This window comes from Oncorhynchus keta, chromosome 9, assembly GCF_023373465.1.
Source record: "Oncorhynchus keta strain PuntledgeMale-10-30-2019 chromosome 9, Oket_V2, whole genome shotgun sequence".
Classification (NCBI taxonomy): Eukaryota; Metazoa; Chordata; class Actinopteri; order Salmoniformes; family Salmonidae; genus Oncorhynchus; species Oncorhynchus keta.
In genome coordinates, this window is record NC_068429.1 from 41,463,050 (window position 1) to 41,486,352 (window position 23,303).

Here is a 23,303-nt window from a genome sequence, read left to right on the forward strand (position 1 = left end):
TAACCCCATAACACTGGCCTAGCCCCATAACACTGGCCTAGCCCCATAACACTGGCCTAGCCCCATAACACTGGCCTAGCCCCATAACACTGGCCTAGCCCCATAACACTGGCCTAGCCCCATAACACTGGCCTAGCCCCATAGCACTGGCCTAGCCCCATAGCACTGGCCTAGCCCCATAGCACTGGCCTAACCCCATAACACTGGCCTAGCCCTATAGCACTGGCCTAACTCCATTACACTGGCCTAACTCCATTACACTGGCCTAGCCCCATTACACTGGCCTAGCCCCATTACACTGGCCTAACCCCATTACACTGGCCTAACCCCATAACACTGGCCTAACCCCATAACACTGGCCTAACTCCATTACACTGGCCTAACTCCATTACACTGGCCTAACTCCATTACACTGGCCTAACTCCATTACACTGGCCTAACTCCATTACACTGGCCTAACTCCATTACACTGGCCTAGCCCCATAACACTGGCCTAGCCCTATAGCACTGGCCTAACTCCATTACACTGGCCTAACTCCATTACACTGGCTTAGCCCCATTACACTGGCCTAGCCCCATAGCACTGGCCTAGCCCCATAGCACTGGCCTAACCCCATAACACTGGCCTAACCCCATAACACTGGCCTAGCCCCATTACACTGGCCTAGCCCCATAGCACTGGCCTAGCCCCATAGCACTGGCCTAGCCCCATAACACTGGCCTAACCCCATAACACTGGCCTAACCCCATTACACTGGCCTAACTCCATTACACTGGCCTAACTCCATTACACTGGCCTAGCCCCATTACACTGGCCTAACTCCATTACACTGGCCTAACTCCATTACACTGGCCTAACTCCATTACACTGGCCTAACCCCATAGCACTGGCCTAGCCCCATAGCACTGGCCTAGCCCTATAGCACTGGCCTAACCCCATTACACTGGCCTAACCCCATTACACTGGCCTAGCCCCATTACACTGGCCTAGCCCCATTACACTGGCCTAGCCTCATAACACTGGCCTAGCCTCATAACACTGGCCTAGCCTCATAACACTGGCCTAGCCCCATAACTGGCCTAACCCCATTACACTGAACCCCATTACACTGGCCTAACCCCATTACACTGGCCTAACCCATAACACTGGCCTAACCCCATCACACTGGCCTAACCCCATTACACTGGCCTAACCCCATCACACTGGCCTAACCCCATTACACTGGCCTAACCCATAACACTGGCCTAACCCCATTACACTGGCCTAACCCCATTACACTGGCCTAACCCCATTACACTGGCCTAACCCCATTACACTGGCCTAACCCATAACACTGGCCTAACCCATTACACTGGCCTAACCCATTACACTGGCCTAACCCCATTACACTGGCCTAACCCATAACACTGGCCTAACCCCATTACACTGGCCTAACCCCATAACACTGGCCTAACCCCATAACACTGGCCTAACCCCATTACACTGGCCTAACCCCATTACACTGGCCTAACCCCATTACACTGGCCTAACCCCATAACACTGGCCTAACCCCATTACACTGGCCTAACCCCATTACACTGGCCTAACCCCATTACACTGGCCTAACCCCATTACACTGGCCTAACCCCATTACACTGGCCTAACTCCATTACACTGGCCTAACCCAGCAAAATGCAACTACAGTAGTTGGTATTTAGGGACAAAAACAGCTGTTGTATTTTTTTGGAGTATATGATTTGAAGTCTGCAGAAGGTAGCATAGCTTTTTGATGACACAACATCCCCAACATGTCACCACATTTCTTCTCCAATACATGGTGGCTGAGAGTGTTGTTGTTGTTCCAGGGAGATACAGCTCGGAGAGTGACGTGTGGAGCTATGGGATCCTCCTATGGGAAACGTTTAGTCTCGGAGTGTGCCCTTACCCTGGGATGACCAACCAGCAGGCCAGAGAGCAAGTGGAGAAAGGTAAGGAGACGTCCCTCCGAGGGTTCAGAGTGTCGTCTTGATTTCCTTTGTCTGACAGAATATCTGTATTAGCTTGGTAGCCGGATCCGTTTGTGCTTTAGCCAACTCCTCTGTTGTTGATTTTTTTTAGGCCAGTGGCCAGAGGAGTATGTGCTCCAGTATTTTGTTGGAGCCTCTTTTTAAAAAATGTTTACCTCGACAAGATCGTTTAACCGATTGTATCTTATGATTTTGCCTGTTTCTAGAGATTTGCTAATGATATCGGACACCACATATGACCATTAGTGGTCTGATGAAGGCATTTCTGACTGGTAACAGTCTTTAAGAATGAATGAACGGTATACTAATTAGGTATAAAACTGAAGGTAATGAGGGAACTCAAAAGACTACGCCACCATAATTATGCATTGACCATCGAGTGAGTCATCTGTGTGTTCTCATGCATTGGATTTGGCCTTAGTTTTCCAAGCAATTGTCTCTATGAGCAGTCGTGAAGAGAACCGCATTGGTTGGTATTTTGTTTTCCAACCTTATACCCCTGATTATCCTGCCTCGATCCATCCTAGGAAATTCACTGAAAGTGTGTCTGTCTGTCTTTCACCCCCATCTTAGGCTACAGAATGTCCTGTCCACAAAAGTGCCCTGATGAGGTTTACAAAGTCATGCAGAAGTGCTGGGAGTACAAGCCTGAAAACCGGCCGAAGTTTGCCGACCTTCAGAAAGAACTGGCCTCGGTCAAGAAAAAATAGCACCCAGGTAGGGGAAGGGGGACCAAGTCATGCATCACCTCCAGGGAATCATCCCCTTACAACCCGAAGTAAACACCACAGAACGTTACGTCCTTGATGCTACTTGTCTTGATTGTATTTACGGTTTATACTTTGTCACAAAATCACTGTGTTTTTTGCCTATGCAACTGTTTTGAGCCATTATCGAGGAGAGAGGTCTCTGCTTAGCTTGGATCATTGTCAAAATACGACCGTATTTCTTTTTAAACCTGGTGTTCTTTTATTCCTGTTCCTTTCTTTCACCTCTTACTGAACCTCAGTAAACTTCAGGTATTTTGGAGTAAAACCATGCAAACTTGGAAAGATTGTAAAATACATAATACGATCATGCTCCGTTGCGCGTACAGTGAGCTCCAACCGTACCGGGACAGTGACAAATGATACAAATTATATTTGTGCATCATGATTCACAATTCATTCAGGATTATCTGTAATCGTGGTACCATCCACATTAATACAGAAGTGTTGAGAAGCAAATTATATTCATATTTACAATAAAAGTGACTCCAAAATGGCGCAATACATTATTTACCATTCATTTCTGTTGGGCCCAAAATAATCTGAAACAACCACATTAAACAGCAAATGCGTCCACAAACTTGATGTAGTCATTGTGTGCTATGAATATGGGACCGAATACGGAACTTTTTACTGTCTTAATTCTTTTGGTGCACTAAAATGGGGCGACTATGTACAAAAAGTACTGTAATTTCGATTCTCTCAATTTGGATAAAAAAATACCCTCAACCAAATTAAAGCTGACAGTCTGCACTTTAACCTCAGTCATTGTATCATTTAAAAGCCAAAGTCCTGGAGTACAGAGCCAAAACAACAACAAATGTGTCACTGTCCCAATACTTTGAGTTCACTGTATGACTTCTGCTGTTGCTCATCATTCATTCATAGCCACAATAATGAACATTTTCCAAAGGGCTCCGAGTTTGGTCCTGTTAAGGTAGCATGGTTTATGAGGACGTGAAAAAGGTTTCTGGGCCTCCGTGTAGCTGTGCAACCTCAAACAGACAGAAAAGGTAGATGCACTCTGTAGCTCATTTCAGTCTTTAGACAGATTGCGTATGAGTGTTGTGTTCTCTTTACCAGCAGATCATACCTAGGGGGTTATTATTGTATGTCTCAAGCTTGACTTTGACTTTCCGGGAAGAGAAATACTTCTAGCTGAAAGTCTTGTTTGTGACGATTTTGAGATCAGCTACAATGTCTTTCCAAAGATCAAGTATTCTCTTCACTCACACCATTCAATCTCGGAAACCTTTTCAGTTTAACATAAGGATAAGTGCAATTTGTTACACCATTTTCCTATAATTATTCAGGCAATATAATGCAGAAATATTGCAATAATACAGTGAATGAATGTCTAAGTTGTGTATTTGTAATTAATACAATTTTACTTAGAATTATTTCATTTAAAGACCCTCCAGATTGCTGCCTCATTTCTAAGTATTGGTCTCGGTCAGTTGTTACAACCTCAATAGTTTTGTATGATCTGAAAATTAGAATGTGTCGTAACTGTACTATCTGACGTGAAATTTTCGCATTTTGTGTCAGAAACAGTCCGCTGTTACATTAGCCATGAAAGTTAAGGATCTCCATTCATTCATTTGTGGTATTTTCTACTTCAAACAGACTATTTTTGGTGAAACACACAATTGTAAATCGTTGATAGACATTGCATTCAGTAATGTACAGTGAACTAGTTTTCATTAAGTATACTTAGGGCCAGTTTTATCTGACCATGCATCATGACAGGATAAAACTCTGGGACCTAGGGCTTGAATCAATCTATCGCAATTCGCAGAAGATCGGCGGTATGGCGTGATTGAAATGTAAAGATCATTTTTAATTGAGCCGACATATGCGTTTACCGGGAATGTTGCCTTTTAAATTTAAATCGTGCTTTACCGTGAATTTTCTGCAACACGGATTGAATTGAGCCCTTAGGCCTAGTCAATAACTAGGGGCTCTAGTTCTTCCTGGCTCTTTAGTGAATTAGCTATTCCAGTCGCTTCTGTATTCGGTCATTCCTCGAAGGCTGCCATGTTGACTCCATGTAGCCAAGCTCCTTGCCATTTTGTGCTGACAGTCCAGGTGTCTCTTTAAAAGCATCTTCTGTGAATTAAACACATCACATCCATCTCACTTCTTGTCTTTCGAATTTGACAAACATTCCTCTTCCTGTATTTTGTAAATACTTGTAGATGCTATAACCTTTTTCTGTATTGTTTTTTTGAATACTAATCTGAGAAAAAAAAAATGCAATCGTGAAAATGTAGGTCACTCTTTAGGATTGTTTATTTTGATAAAGAAAACGTCTGTTTTGCGTCTGCATGATTCATTTGTACATTTTTAGTATGTATAAAAGATATTTGGGAAGATCCTCCAGTTTCCTATCCTCTGTATACAATGTCAAACTGTCGTGACCTCGTCTGTCGTCTCTCCAATGACATCCTGTTTACCATGTAGTGCACTACATGGTAAATGGGTTGCCGTTTGTAGACTGGAGTAACAGTTATTCAGTGGTTTCTCCAGTCAAATTACCTCCAGATTGGTTTTCTTGCGTTCCAGACGAACTAGTTACAGCTTTAGTTGTAAACCCCCCAAAAAACATTGATTTGTACGTGTATTTTTTTTATTAACATGGTCTTTAATAACAAAAGGTGTAGAATGAAATGGGTGATTACATCACAACTACTGGTTGATGAGCGCAATATATTTCTGTTTAAACAAATTTAAGGCATACACCTTTTTTTAGTAACCCTTTTATTTATTTGACACTAAAATAGTATCCTCAGCATTTTGTATCAATTTCAGTCTCTTGTTAGTGTATGAAGATATTTGCCAGTGTTTTGTTTTTATATAATTTGTTTTCGATTTTTATTATTCTCATGCAAAGTGACAGTCTAGATTTTCCAATGCGTAGTTGGAGATTCACCTCCACTACTGGCCAATGCATGATATGCAAACCATTATTACATCGGTGTTGATTGGAATTGTATTTTTTGTTACTCATGTTTTTTTTAGTGACTAATTCTGCTTCACAATTCAAAGTGAATGCCTCGTGCTGTATCGTTTATTTACTCCAAGGCCAACTTTACAGCATTCGAAAGTATGTGCGTTATGGAGCGCTTTTCCTAAAGTATATTGCTAATATTTGAGTCTGTGTCAGACTCATTTAAAGGGCTGGGATATTTATTGCCACAATAGAGACCTTATATATTTTGATTGCACTTTTGGCCATGTTAAAGACACTATCAGAAAAGGCACACTAGTAGTACCTGTTGTGTTTATTGTTTAGCTCAACATGCTTCCCTTTTAATAAAGACCATATCTAAAGTAAAAAAATAAGTGGACAATGCACTGGATTTAAGTAATTATCAAATTAATGTTACACGGTTACCCCACTTCAGAGTAAGAATTAAAATATCCTTAACTGTATTTTCCCCTTGTTAATGATCAAATCTCATGTCCTGTTTTTTTTTTTTTAATACTGTGTACTTGCAATAAAGCTCTCTTGGCTCTTTGAACTCAATCTCTCAAGTGTTCTGTTTGGGGAGGTGCAGAGATGAATTTCAACAAACCATAATCTTTTATGTCCATTTTCAGAATACAAATATTTGATCCTGACTTTTTTTTCATCCCTCATACAAAATGGGTAAATTGTATGAGAGATGGTGTGGTGCCTAATCTTTCCCTCGTATAAATGGCTTTTATACAAACTGAGTAAGGAAGTTATTTTGATAGACTTCTTGAAGACAAAGCCTTGCCCACACTACAGCCTTTATTGAACACGGGAAACAAAATTATTTAGAAAATGAGTACAATAAGGTGCATAATAAGCAGTGCTTTCATCTGTATGAAAAGAAAGTGCATGTAAAATGCGTTAACAAAAATCTGGGCTAAACAAATTGCAATTTCCTATCCTTCATTAAAACAACAACTTGATTACACAGATAATATTTTCTCAGAAAATAAGCCTGAACTGTCACTCTCAGACATGGAACTTGTTAACATGTGCAGAACTAAATAAACCTCATTCATGAAGTGCTAAATTGTGGAGAGGCAGTGACAGAAAAAGTAATAATTTTAATTTAAGCGTTAGAGGCCTCTCTCTTATGGCTGTGGATTCACCGTGTTCCGGCTGCGCTGTGATTGGACGGAGGGATGTACTGATCCGACACAAACGAGGTGGGTGCAGGGGTCTCAGCGACAACAGGCAACAGGACGTGACGACAGACAGGGCAAGTCCCAGACTAGAGAGAGAAGATACCAGAAGTCAAATCACAGGCCAGGTGCTAGACTGATGCCACCATCATTTAAATGACATGCAAGGTTAGTTTATTATTATTATTTTTTAAGACTTAAAAATAAGTAATTATCCACACACACACCTTCTGGAGCCAGAGAGTCACGCAGATCTTGTGGAACATGTGGTGGCACGGCAACTGGGTTGCAATCTCATCTTTGACGTACTCACAACAGCAGATGGCACAGCACTGTTCCTGCCCTAGAGAGAGAAAAAGGCAAGGATAAAGATTGAGGGATGCATAGCGAAAGGACAAAGGCTATAAAAAGAGAGAAAGGCCCAGTCATACTGACACGGAGACACACAGGAAGTACTAATTGTCAGTGTCAGAGAACAGCGCCGCGCCAGCGAACGCTTCATGTTCTACATCCCCAGCCTCAACCACACGGTTTTGTATTCACAGCCCCAAGCATTCACGTTCGAATCACTAGATCCACGTGCACACAGATGGAACTGTACGCTCCGACACATGGCATGACGAATGGCGGCCATCTTCCCTCCGCCTGCATTCCGTGATTTATTCCCGAGGACGCCCGGCGTGTCAAACTTGACGCGGCGCCAGTGCATGAAAATGTTCTTTCCCCCTCACAGTTACATTATGCATTACTTTACAGTTATTTCCTGTCGTGGCACCACATCGGCTCTGTAGCAGCGGGATACTGCCATGGGGAACGCGTTGATGTGTTGAGAGATTGTGACACCTCTTTTTTTATGAGCCATTTTCTGGCAGAGTTCGCAGACTAATAAACAGAGCTTAAAGTCTTTATACCACGACGTGGCCAAGAGTATGTGTATACCTGCTCCTCAAAGATCTCATTCCAAAATCATGGGCATTAATATAGAGTTGCTCCCCCCTATGCTGCTATAACAGCCGCCACTCTTCTGGCAAGGCTTTCCACTAGATGTTGGAACATTGCTGCAGGGACTTGCGTTAGTAAGGTCGGACACTGATGTTGGGAGATTAGGCCTGACTCGCAGTCGGCGTTCCAATTCATCCCAAAGGTGTTCGATGGGGTTGAGATCAGGGCTCTGTACAGGCCAGTCAAGTTCTTCACACCGATCGACAAACCATTTGTGTATGGACCTTGCTTTGTTCACAGGGCCATTGTCATGTTGAAATAGGAAGGGCCTACCCCAAACTGTTGCCACAAAGTTGGAAGCACAGAATCGTCTAGAATGTCATTGTATGCTCTAGCGTTATGATTTCCCTTCACTAGAACTAAGGGGCCCGAACCATGAAAAACAGCCCTAGACCCTTGTTCCTCCTCCACCAAACTGGCACTATACATTGGGGCAGGTCGTGTTCTGGCATTCGCCAAACCCAGATTCCTCCATCAATCTGCTAGATGGTGGAGTGTTATTCATCACTCCAGAGACCGCGTTTCCACTGCTCCAGAGTCCAATGGCGGCGAGCTTTACACTAGGCATTGCACATGGTGATCTTAGGCTGCTCAACCATGGAAACCCATTTCATGAAGCTCCCAATGAGATTGCATGGCTGTGTGCTCGATTTTATACAACTATAGCAACGGGTGTGGCTAAAATAGCAGAATACACTAATTTGAAGGTGTCCACATACTTTGTATATATAATATATCAGTCGCTAATTTCTGACTTTAAGACAGTTAGTCTGGACTGGACTGCTGGTTGGCTAATGGTAAAACTGACTAAAGACCGAGGTTGGGGATTTACAGAGTGGATAGTCCCACTAATTAGGCTACATGTTTTATTTTTATTCTGATACAAAAGGCCCTCATCGTGTTGGTATTAAGCACAGCATTACCTAGGCCTATTACAGTAATTAGTGCATGCCAAATTAAAACTAATCTTACTCGTTCCATCACTGAAAATATGTCTTTGCTTGAGCATTTTCAAAGGTCATTCGGAATTTCAACATTGACCAATGAATGGAGTTCTTTACAGTATTGCACCTTCAGCTACTTACACCCAGAAAGAGTGACAATCTCCATTCCCCCCCAATGCAAAGTGGGCAATTGCACACATTAACAATACAGCCAATTCAAAAAGGAACGAAGGGAAGGGCTAGTCTGTTAGGACAAGATGTGGCCCTACCACTGTGAACTTACCACTGTGGTCCTCCAATATGGTGATCTGAGGCAGACACTCGATGATCTGTTCTGTAGCAGGAGGGTGAGCCTGCTCCACGTCGATGGACAGAGACTCAAGGTGGGCTAAAGCCGCCTGTGAACCAAACAGAAGAACATCAGGTGCCAACGTCCCTACGCGGTACTTACACATTTTTTAGGAATGTGTCTCGATGTTGTACAAGACCGCAACACGGTGCCACCCTACGTTGACAGACCATCTTGAAATGCACATTTGACGCAAACCTTTGAGAGATGGAATGGTGTTTAATTATCCCATTCTGCTTCCTGTTGACAAGAACTTTTGATAAATAGCCCAAAGTCAAAACACTTTTGAAGTGCCCAAATCAATAGTCAATACGCAGAAACAGTTTGTGATATATTGAAAACCTAAACATAAAAACGTACAACCTACCCATACATGTGCCACAACAGTAATCAGATTACTCATATTTTATTAAAACTAGCACCATAAACTGCATAAGCAAAAAATTTAAAATTTGATGTGGCAATAAAATCACATGTCGATGAGGGGGGATCAGATTGTATGCACTGTTGAAACTAACCCCCCCATCACAGAAAATGAAACAAACCACTCAATGAATCACGACCCGCAATAGGATATCAACAGTGATAACTGTTGGCTGCTATTTCAGGGATAGTTTGTCAAATCCGTGTATTGGTGTGTCACTTTTATAGAGAGGCCGTCCAGAATTGTTCTCTAGTCTTGTCCTTTTAAATTAGAAAATGACAAATCTAAATTTAAAAAAAAGGTACAAAATCAAAGACATTGATCTGTTTTAAGCAATACATCGTGATGATTAAACTTTTATACTAACAAAGAAATAGTGCAATTCCCCCCAATTCAATGTGTTCAAAACATGAGCTTGTCTAATGTAGTAACACATATTGTCCAAATCAAGGAAAGTAGCGCAACATAAAAATGGAAAAAATGATTCCATATATATATATATATATATATATATATATATATATATATATATATATATAATGCAGAATTTAACCAGGTGCTCTAGAATGAGATCCCATAGTGACTACGCAGCAGTGCAGTCGCTGTCCCTTGAAGAGTCTAGGACTTGGGCCTTACCTCCATAGCTTGGGCAAGGCGCTCTTCAAGAGCCATGTATGTGAGGAGCTGAGGATCCACATAGGAAATAGCCTGAGCCATCCCAAAGCCCTCTCCAAAGTCATCTAGCAACCTAAGATGAAGCCAAACAAAATGCATTTAATTGTGCTGATTTCTCTCATAACAATAGCATACCATGGAAATTCTTCCTGGTCAGAGAAAACTCCTGGCTTTACATACAGCTTATATTTAGGAAGTGAAACTACTATGATGTGAAAGTCAGAATACAGGCAAACATTCCCACCTCCGGGAAACAAAGCATCCATTTTCTATGATGAGAATTTCAAGAAATTCGAGATGCATTGCTTCGACAGACATGGCTATAATTCAAACTTGAGAAATTCTCAGGTCTTGAACACTGCCTCTGGAGGGATGCGCAAGACACTCGCTGGACATTTTCCCCCCTCTAAGCAGGGCAGTGGAAACAGAATTGTCTAGCTGAGTTCAATATTCATACAGTAAAAATACTAATAGCATAGCAATGTTTTTGAAACAGATGAAATGTAATATAGACATTATCACTATATTTGAGACTTGTTTCCAGTGGCAACCCGTCATTCAGGGCAGGTGGGGCAGAGAAATTAGAGATAAAATGTATCGGTGCTCATCGGCCATTGGACATAAACATTACAAGTTAGAAGTCGAAAATTCAACCGTGAGTAGTTTGGAAAGAATCAGTAGCTAACTACAAGCGTTGCAAAGCAATCACGAGCCTGCTATTCGGTGGAGAGCGCTTGTGGTCCAAGTCTTGGTTTAAGTGTCTCTTTTCAAAGCTTAAAAAGTATAAAAACAGTCGACACCATGGGCCAGAAAAGGTTGAATACATCGACCATGCTGTCAATCCATTAGTGACTTCTGCCATGTTCAAAACTCCTGGAAACGTGTAAGTCTTAAGACTTAAATGAGTTTAAAACTGGGACATTTAAAAAAAAAAATTAAATACATTTAAAAAAGGGGGCACCGCTTAAAAACAGAACTTGGGCCTCTTTCTAGAGCTCCGACCTGAAGATCCCCGACATCATTTTTTAAAAATTTTAAATATTTTTTCCTTTATTTAACTAGGCAAGTCAGTTAAGAACAGATTCTTATTTTCAATGACGGCCTAGGAACAGTGGGTTAACTGCCTGTTCAGGGGCAGAACGACAGATTTGTACCTTGCAAGTTCAAACCCCCGAGCTGGCAACCTTCCGGTTACTAGTCCAACGCTCTAACCACTAGGTCATGATTCGACCTTGTTTTTTTCCGATTTCCCAGTTGTCTTGAAAGCAACATGAATCCAGAGAATGCCAAACTTTGATGACACAATTTGCCCACAAGAAGGACCGCTGCGACACCTTCCTGTTCAAGTGAGCACAGTAAGGCGAGTCCAAAAATGACTTATATGCTACTGCATAAATTGTGTAATATGCCAGGGAAATGTGTACTGTAGTGTACTTCGCTCATTAATGTCTTAATCGAAACTCTGGATTGCCTCTTATCCGCTCGGCGTCCCCTTATGACATAGTTGGTACAGATCAATTGTCAGGAGAAACCACATTTTAATGAGGCTGAATGAACTGTTCTGCTGCCAGACAAGGCTCCACTGATGTAGTAGTGATAAGGATTCACTCCATGGTGCTGAAAATAAAGCTCCTCTGTTGGGACAGATTTATGTAGGTCCTAACAGTTTGGTGGGCACCGTTTGTCACCGTTATTGTGCAATGAATGTATTGTTTAGTGTTGTGTTATGGCTTTTCTGGCATTTTTTGTATTTATTTAACTAGGTAAGTCAGTTGAAAATAAATTCTTATTTACAATGACCGCCTACTCCGGCCAAACCCGGACGGCGCTCGGCCAATTGTGTGCCGCCCTACGGGTCTCCCAATCATGGCTGGCTGTGACACAGCCTGGAATCGAACCAGGGTCTCTAGTGACACCTCTAGCACTGAGATGCAGGGCCTTAGACCGCAGCGCCATTCAGGAGCCCCCAGAATTCAGAACAGCCCATGTTCTGAATTCTGTCGCTGTGGATTTCAAAAAGTGCTGAACTAATAGCCCCCATCTAAAAAAAACAAAAGAATAATGGGGAGTTTGCCCCACCAAGATTTACATGCAAAACATTTTTTTTAAACATTATTTATTGAGTTACATTCTGAAATTGCCGCCGTATCCTTAAGGGACGCTCAACAGTGTTCCCCCACTGGCTGCTCTGACCCACCGCCCAGGCAAGAACTCCAGGGGAATCATCAACATTCTCGGTCACAATTTTGCATTTACCTCATACAATAACTTCCACGATATTGATTAAATAAAGCTGGGTTTGTTCTCGGGTAACTTTAATACGCTGAAGCCGTACATTATATTCGTGTGAGAGGGGTAATGCTAACATTGCTAGCTAGCAGTGTTATTGTCTTGCAATCTACATTTAGCTAACGCTTGTACGAACGAGAAAATATAAACCGTCATTGTCCGCACATTATTCAAGGCTGTAATATGGTTTGGTAGCATTATTAATGTGAACCCAATGTGTTTTTGAGGAAAAGTTGCTCACATTCGTTGAATAGTTTGCAAGCTTTACTGCCAGCCGCAACCAAAGGTTAGGCAAGGATGTACTGGAAATTGAAAAGTGTGTACATATTATGTAAATTAGAAACCTGTCAAGCTGCCTCCCCTTAAAATATTTGTCAATGAGAATAGCCTCTAAACACAAAAGAGCCTTAAATTATACACGCCGTGTAGAAAACATTAGGAACACCTTCCTAATATTGACCTCAGAACAGCCTCAATTCACCGGGGCATGAACTCTACAAGGTGTCGAAAGAGTCATGGTTGAGTCCAATGCTTCCCACAGTTGTGTCAAGCAGGCTGGATGTCCTTTGGGTGGGGGACCATTCTTGATACACACAGGAAACTTGAACGTGACACACTAACCGGTGCGCCTGGCACTTACCATACCCAGTTCAATAAGGAACTGACATTTTCTCTTTCCCATTCCCCCTCAATGGGCCACATGCACAATCCATGTCTCAAGGCTTAAAACATCTCCTCCCTTTCATCTACACTGATGGAAGTGAACTTAACAGGTGACATCAATAAGGGATCACAGCTTTCACCTGGAGAGTCTGTCATGGAAGGTGCTCCTAATGTTTTGGACACTCAGTGCAACTCTCACAATTTGGAGTAGAAAGCTTCATGTTTCCCCCACCTCCACTCAGCGTCCAGGTCCTCGCTCATGCTGGAGTCATCCTCCAGGTTGTTGTTGCCGTCAAGGATGAAGAGGCCCGGGTGGACAAAGTGACTCATGCCATCGGGGTCTTCGTCACTGCTGCTGCCCGCCTCTCCGTTGTACATCAACCAAGGAATCTCCCCCTCCTCCAGAGGTGGAGGCTCCCTGCACACACAAGGGCTATGTTCATTGGGCACCAGACAGAAGAGAACGGACTGAAACGGGGAGGAACTTAAGGAACACTGATTTTCATTGTGGCAAACAAAGTTTTCACCTTGCAACTGAAAATTTAAAAAAGTGTATGTACTGGAAAACATAGGCTATGCAACTCGCTCTTTATCAAGCTACACACATATGCAAACAAGCCAGAGCTACTGTACATCTTAGCTACTTAACTCATCAAAATCAATAGCCACGGGAATGATTCAGCCTGCCTCAACGGATTTAATGTAAGACCTTGCTTGGACAGTGTGCTGCTGTGGCACTTAGCTTAATCGTCATTCCAGTCCACACCCTGGTTCAACATCACAGCAGTCACACATGGAGATTTATCAGGAGTGAACTGTGTATAAGACCTGTATCGTCATGGTGTATTTATTGAACTGTATATAAGGCATGTGTTATGGCGCTTACGCAGGGGGCAGGCTGAGCTCGGGTACATCCTCCAGACTGCTGCTGTTGCTGATGTGCAGCTCGTCCAGGCCGGGCAGAATCTCCCAGCTTTTCAGACGCTCCGTCTCCAGGCCAGAGTCCGACGTCCACGAGGCCGCCCACTCCCCCTCGCTGCACTCCGAGCTGCAGATAAACACGCGCACGGATGTGTAAACACACACGCACACACTTCACCCTAGTAAACACCAACCAATCCGCTAGCAGAGGTCTTAGCAGTAAAGACAAGACCTTCGCGAGCAACCTTTGCTTCCTCAATCCCCAGTTAATACTTTATCAGGACAACAGAGAGCTTCGTATTCACACTTTCCCAGAAAGGCTTAATAATATTGCGAGTTGCAATGTCATGGCTCATCAGAGATCTCGAAAATGACCGGTCTACTTTTATGAATAACTCCCAAGTGCAGACAATCTATACTGCTAATGTTTAACTGACGTTTCCCCATCACCGCAATCCAATCCTTATGATTCGATTTCACTGACCATATACACACACTCGCTGTGCGTTGTCATATTTTACTAGGCTCCAAGACCAATAAAAAAAAAGGTACTACGTAAAAATGTTTTTATATTACAATACCTTTCCTCAGCCTTCATGAAAGGAGGACACGTCTCATTGAAATCCTCCAGATCTTCCCAGATCTCATCTTCCTCATCTGAATGAATTTTGCTACCAGCATCTCCATGTTCACGCCACCGCTCTATAGGGCTAAACCCATTCGATTCAGTCTGAGGAAAATCAAAGAGCATCTCCTGGTTTGGCCTTTCTGTTTGCGTCAGAAAGAAAGGTGGTGCAGACACACACTTGGTCTTGCTGGCCTGCTTGGCTAAGCCAGAGTCTACCTCCTCGTGGTGAGAACTCTTCCTCTTCTCCAGGTGTGTTTCACTCGTCTGCTTACGAATTTTGGGCCTCACCACCATCTCCGACTCTGTCCCTCTCTGGTTGTCGTTCCCCAGCTCGGCAGGACCTTTGGGACCGACGGGAGAGCCACCGGCTGCTAGGTCATCTGGTATATGGTGGTCCTCAGTGCCGTTTTCCATGTGATCTGTTGCGTTGTGTTCCGATATATTCCTCTCAGGAGGGGGTTCCTCTGTGTTTGAATCTGATTTAGGATCCGTTCTAGAATCTTTCACTGACTCAGTGTCTCTGAGGGAAGAGTCTGTCCCTTCACACGATTTTGTATACAAATACGAGTGCAAACCGCTGAGATAGTCAAACTCCTTGCCCAGCTCGAAGATCATGTCATCCAGTCTTTTCTGGAGACCGTGAGACAGGTCGGAGCTCTGCCCCTCCTCCTCGCCTCCACTACTGTCCGGCTCATAAGCATCAATATTTACAAAGCTCAATACGCTAGAATTAGATGGGTTACTGTCCTCGGAGATAGGCCACGCACTGGCCTCAGCACTTTTCTTCAAGACATTTTGGTCCTGGTCACAGGCTACAGGTGGATCACACTTTAGTTTCTTGTAATGGACAGAGAGGGCTTCCGATGGCTTCCTAGAAGTTGACGGTTTCTTGCGGGGAGGATCTTTGCCAGATTTGGCTTTTACTTCTGGGCGAACCGAACTCGATGACACAGGAAAGCTGGTGTGAAGCATCGAGGAGATGTTCCCTTTTGAAGCTAGAGGAGGAGAGGGAGGCATTTAGTCACAGCTAAATAAAACACAACCAAAACGTCTACCATGACTTGTCAATACACAATGATCACACTTGTTGAAAGGAAGAGAGAGAAGACAATAGAGCAAAGACAGAAAAGAGCAGTCCTTGTTTTCTGAATACAGATATAGCGTGCAGCAGCTCCAAGCAGACATATTTTATCAAAAAGCAGAATAAGGGATTCATAGGCTTAGCTGCTTGCTCACACTGCATTCCATGTCACAGGATAAATCAATCCAAACCTCAAGCTATGCAGTACTCACTAACATGCTGCTGACTACCCTACACAATCTGCTTAATGGTCTGCCATGGATGATATCACAAAAACAATAAACACAACTTTCATTGATTTGCCGACCTTATTATCATTGCTAACATGCAGAAATATAGACCTGTATCATTGCTTGAAAGATAAAAATATGCTCTTCAGACTCAAATAGCCTACATCTTGTCCCTCGGCTAATCAATGCACTGCAAATGGGACTTGAAAGCATAATAGATGTATAATAGATTAGCACATTGAACGTACGTATGGAATGCGCTCTGTGAACACCGTCCATTTCCGTCGCTGGCCAATCCTCCACACTGGCTGGGTTCCTGTGCTTGGCAGAGGTTGGACGGAAGCTAACGTATGCATGCCTCCTGCCGTATCTCCTTCCTGTTATTGTGTGATATCCAACAGCCGGTTTGGGCCAGGCTGGCTTGCCAGCTTCCTGACCCATCACTAGAGAGAGAGAGGAAATAACAGCATTGAAATACACAGCTTCAAAACTAAAAGCTGCAAACAGAGTGACTGATGGTTTAATCGAAACCTGAAAGTAGACCAATTGTGTGAAAAGAGGGGAGGGTGAGAAACTGCAACTTTGAGCTTTGATCCATATAAAATACAGCACAGTAAAGATACAAGAAACATTGCTGCAAGCCATTACAGTTGTGGTGTGCTTCTTTACACTTACAATCTGTCTGGAGATGTTGTCAAAGGAAAGTAAAAACACTCAAATATGATTATCATGGCATGAAAAAAAAGTAAACCATCATGGTCTTGCTAAAATTCTTGTTAATCTACAAATGTGACCAAAATTGGAGATAAATGGAAAAGGCAGAATGTATATACACCATCAAATGCAGTACTACCAGCAGTGCTATGAAATTATCCAAAGAATGAATGATATGCCTCCCTCTGGCTGGGTTCAAATAAAATGTTTTGTCACAGTCGCAGAATACAACAGGTGTAGACCTTCCTATGAAATGCTTACTTACAAGCCCTTAACCAACAATGCAGTTCAAGAAAAGGGGTAACAAAATGTTTAAAAATAAAGTACAAAAATAAAAGAAGTGATACCGAGGCTCTATACAGGGGGTACCGGTAACGAGTCAATGTGCGGGGGGTACAGGTTAGTCAAGGTAATTTGTACATTTATTTTACCTTTATTTAACTAGGCAAGTCAGTCAAGAACAAATTCTTATTTTCAATGACAGCCTAGGAACAGAGGGTGAACTGTCTGTTCAGGGTCAGAAAGACAGATTTGTACCTTGTCAGCTCGGGGATTTGAACTTGGTTACTAGTCCAACGCTCTAACCACTAGGCTACCCTGCCGCCCCATGTACATTTAGGCAGTGGTGGAAAAAGTACCCCAATGTCATACTTGTGTAAAAGTAAAGATACCTTCATAGAAAGTGACAAGTGAAAGTCTACTTGAGTAAACATCTAAAAGTATTTGGTTTTAAATATACTTAAGTATCAAAAGTATAAATCATTTCAAAATTGCTTAAGATCAGACGGGACAATTATTTTTTATTTGTATTATTTACAAAACAGCCAGTGGCACAGGCACACTACAACATGCAGACATAATTTACAAATGAAGTTTGTGTTTAGCTTGGGGGGGGGTAGAAGCATTTAAGGAGCTTTCCACCTAGACTTAGCACTCCGATACTGCTTGCCGTGCAGTAGCAGAGAGAACAGTCTATGACTTGGCTGACTGGTGTCTGACAATTTTTTGGACCTTCCAGTGGTTAAGTTTGTTAACATATCGTTGCATAACAGAACATGCATTATTATTATTATTATCATCATCATGCATGCCTTGTGGAAGTAACCAGCAACATTACTTGCGTAAGGTGCAACATGATTTAATAGCAAGCTAATGGTAAACAAACATTTAGCTAGATTATGGCGCTAACTAGACTGCCCTGATTGAAACGGAATAAGCTATACTGTTGCTTGTTAGCTAGCAAGCTGAATAATTACTGCAACCGGCTTGCCAATGTTGTCTTGCTTGGTTACAAAGTTATTTTCATGACGTCATTAGCTTGCTAGCTATTTGCACCCAAGCAAAAATGTAGCTAACTTACGATTCATATTCGTTGTTTAATAGTCACATGTTCCAGGTGTGATTGCAGGGTAGCGCTCCAACAAGTGAAATCAAATCTTGAAAACGGTAAAGAGAAATATAACTACACACATCATAACTGTGGCAGTGACGAATAAATAAGCATGTCCATTGGGGATGGAGGCAGACTAAAGACTTGAGGTGGAAATGGCTGATAATAGGAGGGGGCAGAGTGACCCTTGAGGGGTTGGGTTGTACTTGTAAGGGCCAAGTGAAAAAAAAAAAAATCAATAATACACATATTAACAACTGCAACATTGATGAATGTCGTTTGCGTACGGGCAGAGTAAACGTCCGTTGTGGGGGAATATCAGGGGAGAGCAGGTAACGCGTTAGCTAACTTAGCTGACTAACGTTAGTAGTGGCTATTCAGCAGCCTGATGTGATGGTCTGAAGGTAGAAACGATTGGCCCCGATACGATAACAGTAACGTTAGTCAATATAGCTGATTATTAGTGCGTGTATTTTCACAAGATAACATTTTTATTTGTAGATGGAACTTGGAAAAACGTTTGGCCCTGGCCTAACGTTGGCTAACTAACTGTGTTGTGTTAAGCTAGCTAACGTTAGCTTGTCAACAATAAAAAAAAGCTTCCCTCTTCTGGTTGTCAACAAGGCATGCAGTAAACTAGTTGGCTACTGTAGCAATTTTCAAACGGCAAGGGACAAAACATTACAGATGTTATCAATCAAATATTATCGATCACCTTATTTTCAACTAGCTTGCATATTTTAACCAATATCAAATACAAAATAATGGTGGTATTACCTGTCCCCAACACTTCCTCTCCGTCCGAAACTGCGAACAAACCTATAAGCCAACGTCATCCGCAAAGAGTGTCATGTGACTGGCTTTCTCCAATCAGAATGTCCGAGTCTGCATTAGCAGCATCAGTCGTGAGGAGTAGGAGTACGCCTATTCAAACATTGTTTTAAGCTTTGTTTTACTATTTACATTTACAGCTGATTCCGGGATTGTATATCGATTCGAGCCTTAAATATTTGTCACCCGGTGTATTCGTTTCAGTCTCTGAATTGCTTAATGTAACTTTTAGCCGCCAGCTCCTGATATCAGGGCATTTCCTGAATTTGCCTAGTGCGCATGTGCGCCCAGAAGTATATCCAGTCCGGTATATCCAGCTCGTTTTCCATGTTTTTTAAAAATATATATAATTTTTATTATGAACACAATAAATACAAAAAAACTGAAATAAACAAACAAGAGTACATAAACCTAACAGACAGGGGGGGGGGGAGGGTATTACATATCAAGATTAATTTTCAATTTGTTAAATACTTTTATGGTTGCGTATTGCTTTTTTGTTTTTACATTTACTGATCATTTCAAAATAATATTTACATTTTATCTTAAATCATGTGAAAAGGGGTTTGTTCTCTGCCCACTTCATGTTATGGATAAAGAATCTTCCATGAAAGATAAACAAATTAACCATCAACCTGCAGCTGTACATAGTCTATAGGTAAATAGCTCACCCTTTTTCACCTACCTCATTCCCATACTGTTTTTATACTGTTTTTATTTATTTACTTTTCTGCTCTTTTGCACACCAATATCTCTACCTGTACATGCCCATCTGATCATTTATCACTCCAGTGTTAATCTGCAAAATTGTATTATTCGCCTACCTCCTCATGCCTTTTGCACACATTGTATATAGACTGCCCATTTTTTTCTACTGTGTTATTGACTTGCTAATTGTTTACTCCATGTGTAACTCTGTGTTGTCTGTTCACACTGCTATGCTTTATCTTGGCCAGGTCGCAGTTGCAAATGAGAACTTGTTCTCAACTAGCCTACCTGGTTAAATAAAGGTGAAATAAAAAATAAATAAAAATGAAAGTTAAGTCGGGGTCCATATAATTTGGATAAAAATAAAGCATAATATCAGAGTCTCTCAGATTACCATTAATAGTTGTTTCTTTTCAAATCAAATCCTCTAACTCACTCCCAAATCTTCTGACTTAAGAACAGTCCCAAAATAAATGGTCAAGAGTTTCTGGGTCACAACCACAAAATACACATTTGTTATCAATAGCTATTTTAAATCTATTTATAATAAAGGTCTTTACAGGGTAGATTCTATGAATGAGTTTGCGTGATACTTCCGTCACCTTATTAGATATACAATATTTTCCAGACAACAACAAAACTGAAATATATCGGAGCGGTGGACTAGTAACCGGAAGGTTGCAAGTTCAAACCCCCGAGCTTACAAGGTACAAATCTGTTGTCCTGCCCCTGAACAGTCAGTTAAGAAGAAATTCTTATTTTCAATGACGGCCTAGGAACAGTGGGTTAACTGATCTAGGAACAGTGGGTTAACTGACTGTTCAGGGGCAGAACAACAGATTTGTACCTTGTAAGCTCGGGGGCCTGAACTTGCAACCTTCCGGTTACTAGCCCAACTGTTCCTAGGCCGTCATTGAAAATAAGAATTTCTTCTTAACTGACTTGCCTAGTTAAATAAAGGTAAAATAAATAAACATCCACTGGTACACCTCCAATTGACTCAAATTATGTCAATTAGCCTATCAGAAGCTTCTAATGACATCATTTTCTGGAATTTTCCAAGCTGTTTAAAGGCAGAATTTCTTAACTGACTTGCCTAGTTAAATAAAGGTAAAAATAAAAACTTGTCCTAGGGCTGCATTCCAGTACATTTCAGCAGAGGGAATAGTAATATATTGACATAGTTTCCTTATATACATGTTATTACACTTATAGTTTAAAATGTCCATTCCGAATGCGCTGTATGTATGAGCTAGGCCTACAATCACATAAAAATAAATATTTTTTTTTAGATTGTATCAATTTTCTTTAGATACTATCTCAAAATGTTGACTTACATCTCTGACAGTTTTTTTTATTTTTTACATACTATCCAAACATTCTGATATACTATCTCGAAATGTGGACTTTATTATCTCAAAATGTTTAGATAGTGTCAACTTTTTTTTATGGTGGTGGGAATGAGCATCTATATGATCTGGCTAATAATGGGAGCCTCAAGGGGGGGAAAAATGGGCCGGTGTGGGGGCCAAGGTGGATGAATGAAGGCTGTGTTTCACCAGGCTAAAGAGGTTGCATAGAAATCTGTTCCCAACTCAGCTTGAGTTCCAAGCCAAGCAAGGGATGGGGATCCTAGAAGCTTGCTTTACAAAAAAATCCGACATTGCAGCTAGATTCATTAAGTTATTTAAACGAGTAAATGATTGACTGACAAATCTAGATGATTTGATCTTGATGATATAATTACATTTCTTTAAAAAACAAGTATGTATTACTATTATTATTAATACTAGTAGTTGTATTAATAATAATATTATTATTAGTAGTAGTATTAGCCTAATATAAATAGTGGATAATTTACACTCCGAATTTCCCCATTAATCTATCCATTTCTTTTTTTACCTGTTAAATTTGATCTAAATTATATTTTTCGTCACCAAATGATGTCAGAGGAGGCGTATGCAAGTTTCGGTTCTCCTGTGCCCTACTGGGCTACTACTATGGCCCGGAGAGAGAGAAGGGAGACGTTTCTCAGCTGTGAGATTACATTCACAAAGGAAACTTGTAAACGCAAAGAATTGCACGTTCGTCTCGCTTTACTCAATCGATTAATGCTGAGTGAAATGTGTGGCGTTTTCAATTTTATTTGCTTATCTCAATCTTACAATCAGAATGGAGTAAGAAATGAATTGTTTTGTCGGTGGAGCTTGTCTATTTCCGCAGATGCTGTTGACGTTTGCAATGAAATAGCGTCACATCTTTCTCTCTTTTTAAATTCCAAATGTTGAAAATATGAACGCGATCAAGTAGAAGCTGGCATTTGGACAGCCTGGAATCATCAGTGGCGCGCGCTGAACATGCCCATGCAGCTGTTTTCACGAGGTCTCTGGTGTTTTCTGGAGTTAATGACCAAGTTTTGGCAACACAAATGAATCATTGGAGGCGTGGTTTCTGGAAGATACGACAGTGGGATAAGGGCAATGATCGCAAAACGATGGAGTTGGAAACGTTTACGCATTGTGCGCTGGACTAAAAACGCAGTAACGCACGACTTTACCTGTGCGCCTCAAATGAAAGTTGTGAGTCGGTAGGCGGCGCACGTTCATACCATATGGTTTTCACTTCCTCGCTTAATTTGAACAGAAAACAAATACAGGAAGGAGACGGGGTCGATCTGCTGAATCACACTAATCTTTCACACTAAAACTTTGCGACTGACGACGCAGTCTGTGGTTCAGGCTACCTTTGGGTGACAGATCCAGCTTTTTAAAGTTTATTGTACATAGGAGGGAATGTCAACAATTATGTAAATTCCGTCGTAACACATTAAAGCAGAATGTATTACTATTTTATAAAAGAGTTTTAGGAATAGCATAGACATTTTCCGATCCTCGCCGCGGAGTCAAGACATCGACCATTCGCAGAGGGGGATTTACATGACTATAGGTTATTGCTGTCACTCAATGCGATCAACTTCGATTCATCTTGCAGTATCGATTGTAAATTATGATAAGGCTCAATCGGCAAGTCACTGTTTTTGGCAGTGCCATATTTTGTGTAGTGGTCTTCTCATTGTACCTGATGCTGGATCACCTGCAATTAGACAATACCAAAAGTCCAAACAACGGTGGGGATAGATTGCAAAATGTAAGTCTGACTTATTTTTCGTACGATATAGCCTATGACTGATGAACCTTGTTTTTACATAGTTGCACAAATATTAATGAATTTGTAAAGTAGCCTATTTCCTCAAAATCGTATCAACTGCTACTGTGTAGATAACTGGTGTTGATTGGCTGCTGTAGGCATGGGCACGGTTAGTAGGCCAACTACTAGTTTTTTCATTGTTACAATGCACCAACGTTCTAGACAATGTTTAACAGTTTTCGCTTCCAGACAGGAAACACATTTTCAACTGTAGCCATGATATAGTTATCGTCTTGAAACACAAATGGTTCCAATAAACACAAGTGTATGACTTTTCTTGGAAGTCCTAGGGTCATATTCATTTTGAGATCT

The 23,303-nt window shown here is 41.6% G+C and overlaps 3 protein-coding genes across 5 annotated transcripts in view; 2 read left to right on the top strand and 1 right to left on the bottom strand.

Annotated features, from left to right (window-relative positions):
- The window catches only part of fer (fer (fps/fes related) tyrosine kinase), a 37,225-nt gene extending 30,927 nt beyond the window's left edge, over positions 1 to 6,298 (top strand). For both annotated transcript variants that reach the window (XM_035776628.2, XM_035776629.2), the window contains exons 18-19: positions 1,846 to 1,968; positions 2,581 to 6,298. In XM_035776628.2, the coding sequence (XP_035632521.2) occupies positions 1,846 to 1,968; positions 2,581 to 2,717 (260 nt within the window). In that variant the 3' untranslated portion in view covers positions 2,718 to 6,298. The remainder of the gene's footprint in view (positions 1 to 1,845; positions 1,969 to 2,580) is intronic.
- Positions 6,299 to 6,532: 234 nt separating this feature from the next.
- pja2 (praja ring finger ubiquitin ligase 2) lies at positions 6,533 to 19,168 on the bottom strand. Of its 2 annotated transcripts, XM_052525913.1 has the most exons (10): positions 19,022 to 19,110; positions 18,216 to 18,291; positions 16,390 to 16,584; positions 14,784 to 15,825; positions 14,168 to 14,329; positions 13,514 to 13,699; positions 10,291 to 10,402; positions 9,165 to 9,279; positions 7,163 to 7,278; positions 6,533 to 7,024 (listed from the first exon to the last, which is right to left on the bottom strand). In XM_052525913.1, the coding sequence occupies exons 2-10, from the start codon at positions 18,220 to 18,222 to the stop codon at positions 6,899 to 6,901; spliced, it is 2,061 nt and encodes a 686-aa protein (XP_052381873.1). In that variant the 5' UTR covers positions 18,223 to 18,291; positions 19,022 to 19,110; the 3' UTR covers positions 6,533 to 6,898. The 2 variants fall into 2 exon arrangements, with proteins under 2 accessions (XP_052381873.1, XP_035632524.1); XM_035776631.1 differs by lacking the exon at positions 18,216 to 18,291 and having other exon boundaries at positions 19,023 to 19,168.
- A 2,632-nt stretch (positions 19,169 to 21,800) lies between these two features.
- The window catches only part of LOC118387850 (alpha-mannosidase 2-like), a 69,598-nt gene continuing 68,095 nt past the window's right edge, over positions 21,801 to 23,303 (top strand). The window contains exon 1 of the mRNA XM_052525914.1: positions 21,801 to 22,931. Within this exon, the coding sequence (XP_052381874.1) occupies positions 22,791 to 22,931 (141 nt within the window). The 5' untranslated portion in view covers positions 21,801 to 22,790. The remainder of the gene's footprint in view (positions 22,932 to 23,303) is intronic.

Bases quoted from the DNA above. Each gene is read 5' to 3' on its own strand.
- pja2 (XM_052525913.1), bottom strand. The intron at 14,330-14,783 runs GTATTGTAATAT...GTTTATCTGCAG, and splicing joins TTCATGAAGGCTGAGGAAAG to CTCGGAGTGCAGCGAGGGGG. The intron at 10,403-13,513 runs GTGGGGGAAACA...GCTTCATCTTAG, and splicing joins GACCTGGACGCTGAGTGGAG to GTTGCTAGATGACTTTGGAG.